Source organism: Cygnus atratus, chromosome 2, assembly GCF_013377495.2.
Source record: "Cygnus atratus isolate AKBS03 ecotype Queensland, Australia chromosome 2, CAtr_DNAZoo_HiC_assembly, whole genome shotgun sequence".
In the NCBI taxonomy this organism is placed as follows: Eukaryota; Metazoa; Chordata; class Aves; order Anseriformes; family Anatidae; genus Cygnus; species Cygnus atratus.
The window spans coordinates 20,978,545-20,998,376 of NC_066363.1; the positions used below are offsets into that span (position 1 = coordinate 20,978,545).

Consider the following 19,832-nt stretch of genomic DNA (forward strand, 5'->3'; position numbering starts at 1 on the left):
ATGAGTAGGACTGAATTTCCTTATCCTCCATTTAACAAACTCCACTTAAACTGTAGCTTTAAAACCTGCCTTCATTATTTAGGGCCAAATCTTTAGGAGACACTATTTATATTTTACATCTTTAGAAGCATAAATTATCAAAGACTCTGAAATTCTAAACTCCTGATATCAGATAGACTATGAATTCACGAGTACTTTAGAAAAGTTTTTTTTTTCTTTTTTTCCATCTGTAAATTAATTTTTCAATTCCTAGTCAGTGGATAAAATTTATGAACCTATTTCAAAATAGTTTCTTCCAACTCTTAACACCTAGTGATGCTAACTGTATAAACCTGTTGCTTATTTGTCCCCGCTGTCCTGTTCCTTTACAGGTCTGGAGACTGTTACTCCCACCTCCTTCCAACCCCTCCTCAAGAATCCTTTCTTCCGTGATGTCTGTGATACTAAACTGATAGACTTGAGCTGCTGAACAACACTGATGTGTACTCATTTGAAAAGACATACAAAAAAAGTTAACACCTAACATATATACAGAGAAATGTTAAATTGTATCACATTCCTTCCATATACTGTAATCCTTTAGAAAAATATAGAGTAGAGGTGACAAGACCTATGTATCACTCAACTGTTTTATTGTCCTCCCTTCTCACTCATTGAGTTTATCATCTTTCTGATTCATTTGAATAGAAATTTTACAGGTTATTTTGTACCACACATACATAAGAAGACTGGAGCTCACTGGGACCTCTAGCATTCCTCAGATTCAAAGCTCCTGAAACCAGATACAGAAATATGAACTCATTAGTATCCCAATGCAAACAATATTAAACTTTCTATTTGCAAAACTCTGCAAAGACATTTCATCACAATAACCTTTGATATGTCCTCCAGCTGGAGTATTTTTAAAGCTTCTTGTTGAAATAATTCTGTTAAAGTGCTTTTCAAAGTAGTGCTCAGCAGGCAGGTGGTATTGTGCAAAATCTGTAGTACAAGCTCACATTACAACTGATTTGTCACTCTTAATAACTGAAGAAAAATACCTTAGCAAGGCTAAAATAAACCTACTGTCTGCCTAAGAAATGTGTTAGTATGTTGCCTATACATTGTTAGTTGAAGTATACAAAAGATAACTCATTAACTGGACAGGGACATGCCTTTCTTTGTAAGATATTTATATTCCATACATCAATATCTAGACCATACTTAAATATTAGGGCTTGGACTGTGCTCTTTATTTTCTCTTTATTTGTCTGTACATGGCTACCTTAATCCATGGTTTTAATATGCTGCTCACTGCTTTGAAATTCTGCCAAACACTCCTTCAAAATAATTTAAGAAAGGTGGAAAATTAACACCTCCTGTAGCAAATTTTAAAAAAGAAAAGAACAAAAAACATTCAAGGTATTGTAGCGGAATCTATACATCACTTCTTGCAGGACAAAACTGTCATGTAACAGTTGTAGGGAGCAATAGCAGTTTCTGAAGCTGGCAAAATACCTAAAGCCAGGCTATATAGAGCAAGACAATATAACTTTTTGCATTAAAATGCGATCTGATATGATTCAAATAACAAACTCTTTCAATGTTTTTCTCCACTGATACCCTGATAATCCCCTCGTATCAAAAGCCACTTTTTATATATTCTTATATATCCATTGAGTAATACAGCAGGTCTACTTACCTATGCTTCCTTTGTCTACAAAGTCATTTAGATGTTTAGAGAAATGCTGAGAATTTTGTTTCTAGAAAATATACCTTTTCCCTTGTGTTCCCCACAGTTCATGCTTTGAACCAACTACTACCCTTGAATAACCACAACAGTCAGCAGCACTAGGAGGAACATCCAAATACCTGACAGCAGAATTTCACACTCTTGGTTGTAAAAAATGCACATAAAGCAGGAGGGAGAGCAAAGTATGTGAGAGAGTCAAACTGAACTGCTTGGATGCTAGAGAAAGCATGCACCTCCATTTCACTAAAATGATATTCAAAATCAGGCAATGCTGATATTCCCAGAATTAAAATAATAAATAAAAAGAAATTCCAGCTAAATGAATTATTATCCCACTACAGTCTTTATATAATGTGATATTTACAGTGAAATACAAAAAGTATTTCATTCATACAATTACTACAAAGACTATATGTGATGCAGAACAGCCTTTACACTAGGCAAGGGTATGGAACCTGTAGCCAAAAATAATTATGAATTTCCCCTCACTTACCAGTGCAACAGGTGTTCAATACAAAACAAACTGTTTTCACTCCTTTTGATTTCAATGCATTTTCTCTAGTAAGCTCACAACAGAGTATTTTGTCACGTTTTTCTAAGCTCTCACTGGCAGCACATTTTACGTGAAGGAAAAGCAGTGAGCTGGCTGCAAAGTGGGAATGCAGAGGAATTGGCAAGTGTAGAAAAAGTGGAGAAGCTACAAAAATTTATTTTCCAACAAAATAATTCTCCACAAGCTGTGTAAACTTTTCTTACTAAAACAAATACTCTAAAACACAAAGATTTTACATTTCCAGTGAAACACTCACAGTAACATTTGCCTGTTTTTACTCTCTTGAAGTCTGAACAAGAGCCAGCAGATTTATGCTTTCTCAATTACCTGGGTCAGTAAACTCCCTCATATTCCCTGACTGCAATTTGGATTTTTAAACTAACAATAGAGTGAAGAAACAAACATGTTGGGCTTTTGAGTAACCTTTGTTTTTTTCAGTAGATTTTCACACTTTGCTGCCTAACGTGCACATGCACACGTATGTCCATCCATCGCCCACCCACTCACATACACACCTCCATCACGTGTGCTCTATTTTTCTGAAAACAGAACAAAAATTAGGTTGTGTCCATTGCAATTTTGTGACCTGTACGGAGAAGAATAATTTATAGCGGTAAACTAGTTATCTTTACCAAAAATTTAAAATGCAAAGTTGGGTTTGCAAGGACAGCATAAGGTATAAGAGTTGGTTAGATCCTCTGTCTCAAGCACTCATTCGTATTTACAGAAGTATAAGCTTTCTGCTACAGAAGAAAAAGTATTTAGGTTGAACACTGTTACAGATTTCCTAAATGAGGCTAGTTCCAGTTGCCAGTAATTCAAAAGCAAATCTGCTGACTTGGCATTAGGACTCTAAAACAGTGTGATCAAACTTATATAGTAAGAAGGTGTCGGCAGAAAGAACATTTATAAACTGTATATACAGTACACAGTACCAGTACATAGAAAATTGATTTTGACTTTATGATCCCCTGTGTGTAAGGCAAGACTGAATTCCGTCCTCAAATGGAGACCACCAGAGGTACAAGCAACAGATAGTGGCTTTTAAATCAATATGCAAATCAAGTGCATTACAAATTAAAAATCAGAGCAGACAAAAAGTTTTAGATTTTTATGTGCTGATTCTTGCTTGCTGAATACACGGGAAGTTATTAAACATCAAATGTACCTTTCTCTTTTTTAAAAAACACTAACAACACCTTGATGGCAACAGATATTGTTCAAGTGGCAGCTACCAAAAAACAGCTTGAAAAACGGCATAGTACAACATCAGGGACTCTGCAGTTGTACTACACTAATTCATATAGCACTAACCAAAAAAATAAGTATATGAATATTCTATTTCATGCTATTGCTATGCAAGCAACAGCAATACAAATCAGCATACAGAAGGATACCATATGTTCTGCAATGAACAACCCAAAGATATTTTCAAGGGGCATTGTTACAAGACTTCAAAGAAACACAAGAGTGCCAGAGGCAAAAGTTACTGACGGATGTAAACATCCCTGTTCCATTCTCCTGCGTCGTTACGTTTTTTAGATATCACTTCTCCATCCTTGTCACAATATTGGTCCCTCGATTTATGACGACTACGTTGTTTGTTGCATTCATTGTGGTCCTGCTCCCGGTCCCTCTCCTTTGAGCGATGCCTTGATTCTCTATGTCTGTGATCACTGCTCCCATGGGACTCGTCTCTGTGATTGTGATCCCTGTGAGAATCATAGTGGTCACCATGCTCATGTGAGTAGTCCTCCTTTGGCTCTATGTAAGCTGAATCTCTGCTATCTTGTGTTTCTGAGTCAAAAGTTTCTTGCCTAGAAAGGCCTCTAACACCACTGCGATGGTTATGGTGTTGGGTTGAAGAGCGATGCTGGGATTTCTTGATGGGTTCAACCCGTGCTTCCTCTTCAATTTGTGAACCGCTGCGTTCAGGGACTGAATGGTCATTCCTCTGGTCTCCTTGAGATCCCTGCTGTCACAACCACCAGTAAGTTCACATACATGACTATACATTTTAATACTTTCCCCAATACCGCATTAAACTAGAAAGCATCAAGAAACAAATGAAATTTAAGTACACAACACTCCACTTTGGATCTAAACTAGAAAAGAAAAACATTTGAATTCAACTTTTACTGAAAATTCAGTATTATAATACAAACAATTCTTTTCACTCTAATCAGAAAGGAGGGTGGCACTCAGTGTCTGTGACACTGACTCGTCACCTGTGTTTTGACTGTGTCAGTTAGCAATAAGTGCTATCCAGACAAAAAAAGAGCATGCAGAAGCAGGACAAACTGCAGAAAAATTAAAGAGGACGCATCATGCCAGGAGAGGGCACATATCAGTTTAGAGTTTACAGATGCCTGCTTGGAAACAGACACTATAGGAAAGCGATTACAGAGGGCTAAGGAGACTCCAGAAAAGAACCAAAGTACAAAATCCTGGCTCTTTTATAGTAGCTTCTTTTTTCTCTCTCTCTCTTTTTTTTTTTTTTTTTTAAGATACAAATGCAATTGGATCTGGAATCAATAAAGTTTGTATTATGATACTAATAGTATCACTGACCTCCTGTTTTTCTCAGCAATAATTTGATTTCCTCACAGTAATGAAAAATTAAAACATTAACTTCATAATTTTAAGAGTCCAAAAATACAAACCATTGCCAAGGAAAGTGGAAGGACAGTGATATTATCACCTAAAGAACTTCCTAACACACCACTGCTATTAAAAAACTAAAATAAAAATTACCAGGTAATATCAAACCTACTCTTCGTCAGCATAATGCTTTGAAATCACTGCAAAATGAACAAGTGGCATTATTTAACTCAATTTGGGGTTTCATTACATTAACCCGCTTTTATTCCCAAACCACAGCCAAAGGTTTTTCAAGCTTAATTGCCAAATCTTCTGAAATAGTTTATGGTGAAATTGAATTACCCTTCTCACATTAGCTTAAGAACTTCAAGACAAAATCATTGCTACTGGCACAAAATTAAAAGTTGGTTTTAATGGAGTTATACAGTCATTTGTTTGTGAGACTGTACTGCAGTTACCAAAGTTAGTCTAAAGTTTGTCCTCGTATGTTCAGAGCTATCTCTGAAAATAAGATTGCCTCCAGGGCAGCTCACAGACGTATCTTCTTTCTGTTTTCGTATGTTGTGGAAAAGAGCTGGGAGAAGGAAGAAATGTTGTCCTTCAGCCACAGATCCTGGCAGGTGGGTTTCCTAGCAACCCAACAAGTCAAATTACAGGAAATTTGACAGGAAAAAACCTGTACTTTATCAGGATTTTATCAAAAGCAACATATTTCAAATCAGCAATTTGACATCGCCTCATTTCTCAGATAGTATTTTGTACTGTAAACTTCCCAGCAACTAGCTGCACTGTTCCATGTGTTCCTCATTTGAAACAAATGGCATACATGAGAACAAGGTACCAGAAACGGCGATACAGGTTTTTTGTTCTTGTTTTTATGATTACCAAGATGATTGTGATTTGCTGGAAAAAGAACGTAGTATTTGTAAACATTAATAGATGTGTTCAAGGTGAATCGAAATGACTCTATGGAGGTGAACTATAAATGGAATTAAGTGAAAAGCTAAAGAATAAAGCAATGTCTGCTTTGGATGTGTAAACACATTTTCATTAGTTTGTAACCATGACTTTTTAAGACACACAAACTGGATACACACATGAAAACCCTTTAATTTTCATATGGCCAAATGCTGAATATGTAGGCATCTCTATAGAATTGTGACTAATAAAATCTGTCATTGCTGTGGTTTGAGAACAAATGCAAAATCTGAACCTGCTTTGAACAGAATCCTGGTGTAGAAACTCAGATGCATCTCCTTTGCTATAACGAGCTGTGAGCAGGAACACAGTCAATACATTTAGAACCAATACTCTTATTACCCTGCAAGTGCAGAATAGTGTTGGGGGCTACTGGCATTTATGAGCAAATTCATCGACACTAAATATTACAGGGACACTGAGCTGGTACAGTTTGAATATGGATTAAGATCTGGCTTTGTGGTTCACAACCAAATTAGGGCTCTGAACTGGATTAGATTTTGCAGTGCAGAAATTTCATGGCCCAATCTCATAAGGTTTTCACCTAAAATGGAGAAAGTTTGAGATAAACTCATTTCAGTATTCAGGTTGTAATTGCAAAGAAGTAGGGGTTCTTGAAAAGACGCCTAAGCAGCGTTGAAACGAGAGAGAAAAGTCTGTGTCCACACACTCAATTAGACTTGCTCTCTATTTCCATCCAGAAGGCCCCTAATCACCTACACCATGCGCTTGATCCCAGTCTCCTTTTTGGAATTCGCCAGCTATTTCTCTACAAGAGGAAATCTGAGAACAGATGTCAGTTATCAGGACACTGCTCCAAAGTGCAGCCCATCAGATAGGCAGGTGGGATATGGTGTTTACCAGCTCATTCCTCAAGCACCTCATGCCATGCAATGCACACCGTCAGCATCGTGCTACAAAAATACCACTCTGGCAGCTGGCAACACAAATCTGTCATTACAATATACAGCTGGGTCTATCAAAAATACAAAAAACAATTGCAGCTCATGACAAAGGGGTGCCAAATTGGACCCAGAGGAGAATGCTTTCCAGTGCAGATGTGGGCCTACCAGTCCAAATGGCTGGTGGCAAGGTTTTTCTCTCTAGAGCAGTCCGCAAAAATAGTACAAGACACACACTTTAAATTCTCCTACTAGAGGGTCTCAACATTATTGAGAGAATGGTTTCAGCTACTGTAAACCCACTCCATTCCAAGGCCTTGACAGACTCAGGTTTGGGATGACAGCTGAAGGTGTGTCATAGGAAAATGAAACAAAAGGAACATTAAGTTCTACATTCCACAAGGGACCCCCATTGCTCCACACCTTTGGATTAACAGGCCTACAAACAAACTGTGAAACTACAAGTACACTCTTGTTTTTAGTCTTTAAAATAAAAAGTTGTTAATTTGTAGGGAGATACAGATAACACAACATTCAAAAAGGTGTTATTAACCTCTGTATAACTCCTCCAGGGCAGGTGGTTAATATTATGAGTAAGTGAATGATAAATCCACACCCAAAAGATAAAAATCTTGAGAAAAATAATTAACAGATCTACAAAGCAAAGGAAGTTTATCTAGCAAGTCTGCACACAATGATACTGAATTTCATACTCAGAAATTCTTCCAGCTCACATTTTTTTCAGGGTGTTTCAGCTCTGAGGATAGAAAAAAAGGCAGAAATGAGCTACAGCTTACAGTCTCTCTTTTCTTGCAACTGCTTCTGAAAGCAGAAGGAGATACCCTGTAAGGCTGGTAAAGCAATATTCCTTATGAAAGAGAGAACCTGATAAGTCTGTGGTCTTCTAATGGGAAATAAATTCTTCAACACACACACAATTGTTTTGCAAGACCATAACAACAAAAAGCGATTTAAAAAACAAATGTTCAGCATTTCAATTTGGGTGCAGAGACTTTTTTTTTCCTTCATTTTCTAAAAGGATGTATTTTTCTTAGCCAAAGTGATGGATTCTAACTAATATATAGGTACACAATTTTGGTGCATATATGTTACTTAGGTGGAAATTCAGATGTAATAAGGCATTCTTGGAGCTGGAACAGATGCATTTTAATCTCCACTGTAATCTCGACCTCAAGGTGTCACTCACTGTTTATAATGAAGTAGCATCTTTAAAGTCCTCATTTCAAGCCATGCAACACATATACAGAGGAAAGGCTCTCTTTATGCTGAATACCTTGATATGGTTAAATAAACCAAAAGTTGAAAGAGAAAAGAGAGGACACAATATGTCCAATGACAATAGGCAAGTCAGTGCAGAGGTGAGAAAAAAATGAATTTCCCAGCTCTCTAGACAGTACCTTGTGGGTTCAGAGCAGACTGCCTCTCGAGGTCTGTCTGCAATATGCAGCAGGACTCTGGTTTTATGTCAGAGTTTGGCTTGAAGGAAATATGTACTTTTCATAGCAATGGCCAATGAATAAAAGAGCAAAGGAAACACTGGGAGGGCCACCTTGACCTTGAGACTTCACTACTGCAGTTAGCCATTTTCAACCTCTACAGCTGTACAACTGATACGCACAGATTCCCCCTACCCTTTGTGGATCTGCTCTATACTTAAGCCAGTTTGTCACAGAGGGCCTCTGGGGCTGGAATTTGCCTAGCAGAGATAGCGTGCCTATCAGTCAGAGATTTACCAGAGGCAGGAACATGCTATGCATTAGCTCAGTTTCATTTCTCTGACTGGATTCCATACAACCAGTTATAAAAATGCTTATGGCTGGTACACATGTTACTGGCACAGTGGCATTCTGGGCACAATGAAACCTTAAGTATTCCACTTCAGATCACAATATGTTTTCAATCAAGTTTGCTTAACCTTTGGCATCAAAAATAGCCCACTAGTGAATATGCTAACACACGCTACTGTGAATACAGCAGTGGTAACCATAATGTGCTTGTATTTGGCTTTTATACAAAAAATGGTCAACTGTCTTCTGAAAAACTACTTACTCTATCACCAGCTGTAAGATGTATTCAGCATATTCTAGTATCAGACTAACACTGTGCTTTGGAAGGGGAAGTTGATATGGAAAAGAAAAGAAGAAGAGATGGCATAAAAACTGTACCTGTAAATTAATATTTGGACCTGGACTAATAGGAAGAGTGGCTGTTGCAAGTGTGCGAGTGAGAAGCTGGTTAGGAGGGTTGCTGCTAGGTGGATGTGTGGCCTTCCAGTAGGCTTCCAAATAGTCAGCAAGGTGCTCACAAGCATCTTCCAGCTGGTTCTCATCAAGAATTACATCGAACATTTCCTAATAAAGGAAAGGTTTTAGTGAGAATAACCACTTGATTAAGGGAGATCAGCTAGAGACAATGATTATCACACTTTCCATTCGTCAAAAATGAACCACATTTGTAACACTTGTGTTAAGGTATTTCACCTTTTTTTTTTTTTTTTTTTAATGCAAGTGATACAAAAGACAGCAATCATAACTACTGCTAACGTTACACTTGCCAAAGCAATTCCTCGTGACTTCCACTTAGTAGCACCAATAGTCAATAAAGATGGGAAGAAGCAGCTTGAACAAATTTTAAAACTCAAATATTCAGAAAAAAAGTTTGAATATTAAAGCTTCAGAGCTACCGGAACAAAACGGAATGTGAAGAAAAGGATTCAACCTCCATACCTAGAATAACTCAGTCAAATGAAGGCAAACTAAGACAATTAACTTATAACAGTAATAAACAGGAGTAAGAAAGAGCATCCAGTTTCCAAGTTCCGTGCAAATATTATGTGTAAGATTAGTTACAACCATCTAAATTTAGGAGGAGAGTTTCCTCCCTGGTCAGGGAGACAGAAGTTCTGAAAGCAGCTCTGACAGCCTATGCATGTTTCTAGCATTGCTCATTGCCTTCTTGAAGAGCTGAGGAAACTAGTCTCTTAACACAGATGCTTGAACTTAAATGATGAAATTTCCACATCTGCAACTGAACTGAACCTTTATCTTCCGGGTTCTTAACATACTCTTGGGAGCCGAGTATGCAGATAAAAACGTTTGCCACATTTTGCACACAGCTGGGGTCTCATCACCTCCACTTTATACGTGCAAGTTGAGAGAATTTGCATAAATGCATATCAACAGAAGAACCACAGGGCTTCTTAGCTACATGGTACCCCACAGCTCTTTGCCTAAATTGTGACCAAGAACATAAGCAGTGATGGGCTGTGGTAACATATGCCCACGGAGAGCTACTCAAACCACCTGCCTTATCCTAAACTGCTCAGTCTTCAAGAGAGTTCATTAGTCAATTTTCAGACAAATACCACCACCGCCCCCCCCCCCCAAAAAAAAAAGACAAACAAACAAAAAAAAAAGGTAAAACAAAAACTTGTTTTGTTCAAGCAGTGAATGTGTTCAGCACACATCCTAATAACTGTGACAATGAGTGTTTTTTTTCCCTGTACCCTAGTGAAGAACCCACAGACAGGAGGCATTCTGCAAAAAAGCAATAGTGAAATATGGCCAGAAGGGGGCAAACGTTCCCAGAAATTACATAATTAAATGCCTGAAAGTAAAGGCACCTTTAAACAGGAATCAGATGTTCTCAACTGAACAAGACATAAATTAACATAACTCACTGGAGGACACTGTGCCAGTTTATCAGCTGCCACCATCTGAACATTAAGGTGTTTGGCCTGAGATTTCCCTCGAGATTTTATTAACCTCTGTAAAACCTGTGGAAAATAAGACATTAACAAAAGTATGTTGGTAGAGGAGACAAAAAGAAAAAGAAAAATGTTTAATCCTTCTCCCATTAATTTTAAGAAAGCATTTTTCAGTCAGTGGCCTATGAGCAGCTTTGGACTTAAGGTACATCTATAGCCACTTAAAATGTTCATGCTTTTAGCTGTCCACTTGAGCAGATCAAATTCTTCACTTGTTGGCTTCAGGAGCATCTCTCATGCTGCTTACATCCAGGACAAGCTAATGTTCACGTTCTCCCCAGCATTTACTTTTCTGTTATCAACAGTAAAAAGTTCCCTTCCTGTTCTCCTCTGCAGCTACTGTTGTTGTTTGTCTCTAATTTGAAATTCTCTAATTGCTTTTCTCTTCCATCTTCCAACCATTTGATCTTCTCTTTCAAATGCCTCTTCACAAGGCCTGTGTAGGTTTTTTCAGAGAATGAAAGTACATAACCAGGAGGTGTTAAGAGTTCACCAATCATACTGATATTCAGTATGTTAAAATCTTTCTTTCTTTTCTTTATTATTTCGATTGAACAAACTGTTAGCACTACTTACATGGTTGATACTAAAGGACAGAGGAACACATACAGCACAATCCCAAACTAAAAACAGATTGGAGCTACAGCATCTCTTCCTTTTTTTGGTAACCCAACACCTAAGATATTTGTTGATTAATAATATTTTACTATTCAAAGGAAAGTAATAGCAACATATAACTCTTTGAACTTTAGTAAGGACATATGACCATCTGCATTTAATGATGCAAAACAAAAAAGAACACAGCACAAATATTAGAAAAAATATTTACCTTAGGAGAAGAAATCTTTACGTATACTATAATGGGCGCCAGAGAGGTTTTGCTCAGTTGTGCTGGGTGATTAATGGTATCAGCATCAAGCACTACCAACTGCAGTGTCCTTGCTAATTCAAAAATCCGCTCAATTTCACTCTGAACTTCAGCTGCAGATAAGTAGAGAATTAGAGTTACAGAAATGTTAAAAGGCAGTTAGTTGTAATGAAATGTAAAAACTGAGGTAGGTTGGTATGCTGCTCCACCGAGGCATGAGGAGGGTGGCAGTAGCCATTAACCGCCCATGTCACTGGCACGCTAGGGAAACGAACGCACCATTAGCAAGAACATTTTGCCCAGTTCGCTTCCCCTGAGGGAAGGGGTACTCCCTGCCCCTCTCAGCCTCCACCACTTCGTGTGATTCCAACCTGGAGAGACACTGTTAACACGTTCCTGTATGACCCTACTCATGCACACAGGAAAAAATGGGGTAAGTATACCTGCTGCATCACATGCCAATCCCCATGCCATTAATTCACTACATGTACATAATTTCATCTCAAGCATTAATTCCACACAGAAATAAATTTGCTCAAACTGGAGTGCCCAGGATAAGCCGTAAATTATACTGAGGTGTCTATGTCAGCAGAAGCTTCTCTTTTTCCATTTACTTCAACTTACCAAAGCTCCAGGGTTTCCTTCACATACTGGCCTCAGTATGGTGCCAGATTAAATATTTCTTTAGCACATGTAAAACACTTTTAAGAACAAATAAATCAATAATGTAACTTATACTACAGTATCAACCTCACAACCCTATGAGTTCTGGAAAGGTGATTTTCTCACAGAAAATCATCTTGTCTTCTACTAACTCATACTTCCAGCTCCCTAGCACCCTGCCTGATGGGAGTAGCTTCCAGGGCAAACCTCTCCATGGCAGATGTACTGTGTCCAATTTCACAAGTGATGTAAAAGCTGTCTTCATTTCCAATAGAAACAAAACTAAATGATTAAATAGCAAAGTCATTCTTGAAATGGAATGACATTTTCCTGCTCAACTCTTGCCATATCTCTACTTCACTAAGAAATTAAACAAGTTGGGTGATTTTCACAAGTCTATAAAGAGAGTTATAGAACCAGACAAGATTGTAGTTCATAGGGGTTCCCCTTATAAGATTGTGCACACTCCATGAACCAAAACCATATTTGATACCTACGTAATTCAAAGTAAATATTAGTAAATATTAGAAGATACTCAACAGACTCAAATACTCAAATGTCAGCAAGAGGTATCAAATACTTACTTATTCAAGATTTTCTTGTAACTACACTATCAGCATGTTATCTATTGTGCTGGTGACAAGCATTATTTGCTTGAAAATACAACCTACGTGGTCTGGCTACCTGAAGAGCCATTCACAAAAGAAACGTCTCTCTCTCCAAAGACAGATGTCCCTTTCAAGGGTGTTAGGAGATTACTTTTTATTTTCTTAGAACAGAAACTGAATAAAGTAGGCAGCATGATAAGGTTGCAAAATTTTCAAGAAAGAGCATGGCACCCCAGCTAGTCTCCGTTTAGCTGAAAGTCTTTTGCTCCAAGTCAATAGGTGACTATGATCATTTTATAAACTAAATAGTAACTTGAATGGCCACCAGAAAAATCTATATATGATGTTCTCTACTGGAGGAGGTTTACATTGTATTGGATCTGTTAGAGATCACCTCCATCCATTTGTAGTTATCTGCAATTGTAGCTGCATATATGCCAATCAGTCTTTTACAGCAGAGAAGATTGTGAGACGTGCATGGTGTTCTGCTACAGACAGCATTGTTGCTTGCTTTCCTGCTTTTCAATAAAAGCACTATGGCCCAGCTGCTGTCTGAATGAGGACAACATTTTTGAAGACAGGACTTTTGATAGTTCTTGGCACACTTATGGTAACATTTTCTGCAACTTCATTGCATACAAATATTGTTGAAATGATTCAATACCATTGTCTCTGTGATTTAGTAGAAGATAGTCAATAGTCTATCCCTAATTAAAGTCCAAGTGGCAACTAGAATAAATAGATCAGAGACAATTTGTCATACTGTTCTGATGATGAGTTTGAATTGCTTTCCTGTAAATTTCAAACCAGGCTCAACACTTCAGTCAATATAATAATATCAACTAATGCATCATTTTTAAGACCATTCCAGACTGCTGAAAACACTTGTTCAAGACAAAGTGTACCAGCAAAATCCAGCCTTTTGCCACTGTATCATAATTTTGGTTGGAGAAGTAGCATTTGCTACACTGCTGGAAGCAATTTTCTGTCAGTATAGGATACATCCCTGTATACTAGATTTCCTGCTGTACTTTTGGAATCAACGCTTTGTTAGGGAGAGGATGCCTCGCTATCTTCTTTTGTGAAGCATACCCAGGGCAATAATTTCAGGTAACTATGATCCTGTGAACTAATAGTTTCCACCTGAGTCTTGAGGTGGAGGGATATCTTTTCCATCAAAGAGCACTTCAGTATCTATATTTCTCAACTCTGGTACAGGAGAAAAGTTAAAGGACCTACACTGCATGGCTGCTGAACTAACATGTTGTGCTTCAACCTCTCAAACCAAGAATGGATGGAAAAAATGTCATAAGTGTTGCCAAATAGGTCCTGATCACCTGTCCCCTGGAGTACTTCTCCAGCTTCTGGAAAAGCCTGCATTTTTCTTGAAATCTTCCTTGTATTCTGGCCTTTCACTACATGTAAGACTGTTGCAACTACTGAAGTAAAAATAGCTTCTCTTTTTAGCTTTTTTATTTTCCATCTTTCTTCAGTCACATCTCTCAGAAAGTGCATTCTGTACCTCTGAAGATTCCTTCCCAACAAGATACTCAACACAGATTTTCTCTCTGACTTTTGACCAAAGTAAGCAAAGAAGCCTAATTTTCATGTGACATAAATGTCACTGGTAGTTAAAATAGAGAGCTGAGACCAAACAAAGAACAGTGACAGTGTAGAATCTTCAGCAGCACAGTAATAAGTTAGCAGCTTCCCATCTCCGTGGATTAATTAAGGTTGGAACTGGATGGTCTTTAAGGTCCCTTCCAACCCAAACCATTCCATGATTCTATGATTCTATGAATACATTTTATTTCCCAGGCATAATGACAGGCATCAGTATAATCAGATCTACTGTGAAATGTTAGCAGCCTAGCTATAACGGTCAAAACCAGAAATAAGCTATCAAATTTTAAAGTGAGCTTTACATGTCGCAAGGCAATCTATTTGACATTGACTCCTTGGTTATTAGAAAGGGAACATATTTTACACGACAGGAGCACTTGACTACGCAACAGAAGGTCAACTCTAAGAGATGAAGCACTTCTTCCAGCCAACATTAATCACTGCAATTTTACAGTTTCTCCTATATACTAATGCCAAATCTCTGTTGTGCCCCCAAATGAACAGAAATTCAGTGCAATAAGAGTACAAGATGGCTTGTTCCATCATGGGGGCAGTCCAAACCAGTTGGGCCTTACAAATGAATTTCAAACAAAAATCTTTAACAGTCCACTACAATAATATCACCTAAAGTAAATGCAAAGACATACTAAAATCACACTGCATCCACGTCAATTCACTAATAACAAAATTAATTATGGTGGAGTTTGGGGACACTTATGCATTCTATTATACAGGTGGAGAAACAAAAAAAACCTTTTAAACCTGGGCAGAAATCATCCACAACACTCAGGAGTCACTAGGACATGCAGCTTGACAGAGCAGTGGCTATATTAGCGCTATGTTTTAGGAAGACCCTGATGAGATGGCAGTTTCATGATGGGGATGCGGTACAAAATGGTGAGGCTAGTGCCCAGATTCTGGCCTGCAAGGATCAAATTAGAAACCACAAAACATTGCTTGTATGAAGCAAAGAGATTTTGGTCTTCAGCAGGAACACTCGAGTTCACATATTGTCAACTGAGTACAGTATGACTTTAATATCCTATTCAATTTGACCTCACCTACTTGTCTTTGGTATCAGTGGCATTAACAGATTTGTAAGTTATCACTTGTGCTGCAACAGCCACAGAGACAAAGCATTCTCTTTTTTCTACAAACGCCTCCTGATATTACATTTGTATAGCGTGAAATGAACATACCTAGGTGAATGCAGATCATATTAAAATGATTAGCAGTATCTTGCACAAATGACTTTCAAATAATTTTATAAATTAAGGAGAACGGATATCACTAGTCCTATTTTTTAAGCTAATTCTTTCATATGACTACACTTACTTTGAAATGGTTAATCTTTAAATTCCATGAACACAATGTGGTGAGACATTTAAGGCAGCCTCAGGAATTCCAAAACAAAGGCAAAAGAAATAAAGCACCATATATTGCCAGTGCATTAAAAGTGCACAAAAAATATTGCAACAAAAGGACAGCTGAGAAATGATAAAGTCATATCTGAAATCCAATTAAATGAAAAAATAAAAAGGAAGCTATGAGTATTGGAGTTGTGCCCACATACCTCTTGATGAAGAAATAGATCATGCGTTTGACTGACAAAATTCAAATTTAAAATTTTAATTTCTGAGTATTTGTGTTTATACAAAGGCATATACACACAGGTGCATCGATCTGATGAATAGTGTATATGCTAGGAAATCTGCCTGACAGAATGTGTGTGTGTCTCCCTGTATGTACATGTGTGCTTATATCAGGGGTAAGGCCACCAAAGTGTCTACATGAGGTACTGCACCAGAATATAGGTACTTGGCATGCTACCCCAAACTAAATGAGGTGCCTGTACTCACTGTATCAAAGTGGAGAGAGCGAGGTGCTACCAAAGGTGATCCAGAAAGCTGCACAACGTGCGAGCAGCCCAGAGCTGGCCAATAAGAAACACCACACATACGGAGGTACCTGGTCTCTTTCTTCTCATCACACCCTTCCCTCTGCCAGGGTTGCTGTGGGCTGGCAGGGAGCTGACAGTGGGGGCATGCTGAATGGGGTCCAGCCCTTGCCCAGCACCACCCAGGTCCTCTTAATCTCCTGCCCCACACTGATGGCAAGGTTGGGGAGCTTCTGTGCCCCCTTAGCATAGCCAGCTAAGAAGGAAAGAGACTTAGATGGGAATGTAAGCAAGTAAGAGGGAATAACCACTCTAGCTGAGTCTTCAGGCAACGGGACAGAAGATACTTGGACTACAGGTGTTTTAATGTGACTTCTGACATAAAAGAAATTTTTGTGAATACAGTTACATTTCCCTGGTGTCCACCAAGTCCTTAACCACCAGCATGTTTCATAGAAAAGGGGGGTGAGAGGGTGGATGACTATTTTTCAGGGAAGCGTCTGTGTGCGTTACTCATGCCCAAGATCCGGGGCTGCTGTGAGGCCCAAGGCAGAAGGGAGAGGAGCAGCAGCGAGACCAGGCATCTGCTGCTGCTCCACCGGGCACTCACATCTGGGGAGTCGTGGGGCGAGGTGCTGCAGGAAAACGGGGCTTTCTCTTTCTGTTTGCTGAGGCTCAGCATGAACAAAAGCATTCGTGGAATGATGATTCTTATGCCAAGCTTGAACTGGAAGTAAAGTTTAGTGGCCTATCAACAAAGGAGCTTGAAATCAGTGGATGGCAGCAGAAAGATAAATGGACACGGCACACTGAACACAGGGGAAAGCTGCATGGAAATGACTCTGGCACAACTGCAGGTTCTCAGAAGGGGCTGTGTACCCATCACTAAGCTCCCCTACACTCTCTTAGTGAGTCCGTGGGGTAGTAAAGACTGCAAGGAACCAGTCCAATATTTATTTTGCTCAGGAGACCAAGCAAGCGTCTCCTCATTGCTCATGATGGATGTGGCCACATCAGGCTGCCACTAACTTGGATGGATACTTCTGCACCATGCCTCATTACTCGGCTTACAGATATGGTCCATAGATACTAAATAAGTGGTCCCTAGGTTTGTTGTTTTATTCAGAACAAATGTAAATAAAAACGTTCAGTCTTCCTCCCAGATAGGATGGGGAGCCACCCCAATGGTGGCCATTCGATCTCCCTTGCTGATGCTATGCTGCTCTTAAAACATTTGTGTATTCACTGAGTGGGAGAGATACCGACTCTGTAGCCTGATGCTTAGAGTGGGAGGACCTGGATTCCAGTCCTTTCTCCAGGGAAAGTTAAATTATTATGCGAAGTACATAAGACTCAGCAGGAGCGACTGACAACCTTCATAAAGGTGATCACAGCCCTGTCATGGGGATGGGAGTTATGAGCTCATATCTCTGTTAGCAGAGATGAACAGAAAGGAACCCAGACTTCTTTGCATTCTGGTAGAACAACCTAAACCCTTACTCTTGGGCACAGACACCAACTTTTTACCAGTTCCATAAGCCTAGGAGAAAGAAAAAATGCTGGATCAATCCAAACTCCTGGTGTGAAAAGCTTTCAGGGAAGCAAGCAACTAGCTTATTAAAAATATTTAATTCACCTATCCAAGTACCTTAGTTATTACAGACGTATCTATGACCTTAAAACTATTCTTGCATTACTATATTGCTTTGTCTCTAAAACATGCTTTGTTTCACTACAGTTATCAATCATATGTATTTCAATGCAATACCATAGGAAAATACAGTGACATACTGCTGAGAGCTCTCTCTAATTTACAGAAATCAAGATTTTTTTCCCCCATATATCCTTTGGAAGCATGCAGGAAATTTCATTAAAATACTTTGCCAACACTGTACCAAGAAAAGTATTTGTAAGTTAGAATAGTGGAAAGTGAGAATCAAAGTTCTATCACAAAACTACCTGGAGAATTTGTTAGAGAAACACTGATATTAGATGTTAAAAACAAAACAAAACAAAACAAAACAAAAAAACAACAGGGCTGGCCCAAAAGGATGGAAGAGCATGTTCACACATACAAGGCATATAACATTTTATATGTTCAGACATATATATTATAACAAGTTTAGGATCTTCATGCCACTCTTTCCCACCCCTATGTTAAAAGAAGTGTAGCCCCATCCTCAGGATAACCCAATAGCTTGTGCCTTCTTCTGGCTCAAAGCAGCTTGAGGTTTAGCATATTACTTTACCAAATCTGAGGATTTAATGCCTACAACTGATACTTCTGGACCTTCATCCCAGCTATTTTTAAGATACATTATAAAGAGACAAACAAAATTTTCCTTAACAAATTGAAAACTTTTTTTTTTCCTTCTTTTCTTTGAACTACATTAGATCCATGAGACTTTGAAATGGAAATATACCCTTAGACAAATTTTTGCATTCATGTTCCATGGCCTCTGTAAATAGGGAAGGAGTCTTCTGAGGCTTAACTAGCACTCTTTTAAGCTTCCCCCTCAACCCCACTATTATCAGGGCAGTATTTACTAGAAACATCATATATATAACAACTGTTATTAAATCATCAAACATGGAGAATACATAACAATATTATCATATATACATAATGTGTGCGTAAACTGTTACCATAGTTACAAACATTCAACTGTTTTTTTTTTTTTTTTTTTACATAGACATCAAGAAACTAAAAATACAAGGCTGAAATTTGCACTGATAATCCATTACTATTTCTTCAAGCATTTATGTTTCAATTCCAGAAAACAAAACTCTGGAAATATCAGTGAAATGATGTGAATGGGAGCTTTATATTTGTCTTGAGACACATTTCCAAAGGTAGGCTCTCAACTGAACATGCAAAGTAGGTGCATATAATGCCTTACGGCATATGCGCATACACTTAGGTACAATAGTAAATAAGCAGATTCACAGCCTTTGGACTGCAATCTATTGCACATCTACACACAATAACAGATCAGCATTCACATGTGTGTGTTAGAATATGCAGATTAGGTACAGACACCTTAGAAATTTACAGTGGAAAACACAATCTTTAGTGTTTACTTGTCAATCTCAACTTTATTTTTAGAACTGCTTAATTAATTGGTTGAGAATACTTAAACAAAGAAAAATGAAAGGATTTTTGGATAAAACAAAAACAAATTTAGCAACATAGTACAGCACTGGCTTTTGTCTATCAGTGAGTCACTTACTAGAAACACAAGTGGTTTTGTGAGGTACAATAAAGCATTGAACACAAAACAGCAGGAAAAGTAATTTGCAAGCTTGTATACATACCCAAAACATCTGGAAAGGGAGAGCATTAATGAAGCAAAGAATGGAAAAAGCCAAGACAATCAGGTTCTTGTACAAAGCATACAGCATGAGGCAAGGTTATAACAAGTGTAACATACACAGAAACAACAAGAAAAAGGTTCGGGCCATTTTGACAAAGAAATGCAGCAAAAACAGAAAGCTGGTTCAGCAGTTTCTGCAAATGGCATGTGCACATATGGAAATTTAACTAAGTCAATTGGGATTGCTTTTCAGGTGAATGAGATTTAACCATCTACTGTACCTGCTCAGAGAGCAAAGTCTTTTTT

General features: G+C 38.3%; 1 protein-coding gene across 10 annotated transcripts in view; it reads right to left on the reverse strand.

Moving 5' to 3' along the window:
* Positions 1-223: 223 nt before the first annotated feature.
* Positions 224-19,832, reverse strand: part of CACNB2 (calcium voltage-gated channel auxiliary subunit beta 2) — a 246,403-nt gene continuing 226,794 nt past the window's right edge. For 3 of the 10 annotated variants that reach the window (XM_035545415.2, XM_035545419.1, XM_035545417.2), the window contains 4 exons: positions 11,383-11,534; positions 10,467-10,562; positions 8,953-9,138; positions 230-4,260 (listed from right to left, as the gene is read on the reverse strand). In XM_035545415.2, the coding sequence (XP_035401308.1) occupies positions 3,772-4,260; positions 8,953-9,138; positions 10,467-10,562; positions 11,383-11,534 (923 nt within the window). In that variant the 3' untranslated portion in view covers positions 230-3,771. Of the gene's footprint in view, positions 4,261-7,482; positions 7,524-8,952; positions 9,139-10,466; positions 10,563-11,382; positions 11,535-19,832 lie in introns of those variants that run through there. The other 7 variants (XM_050708972.1, XM_035545418.2, XM_050708974.1 and 4 more) reach the window with 4 other exon arrangements.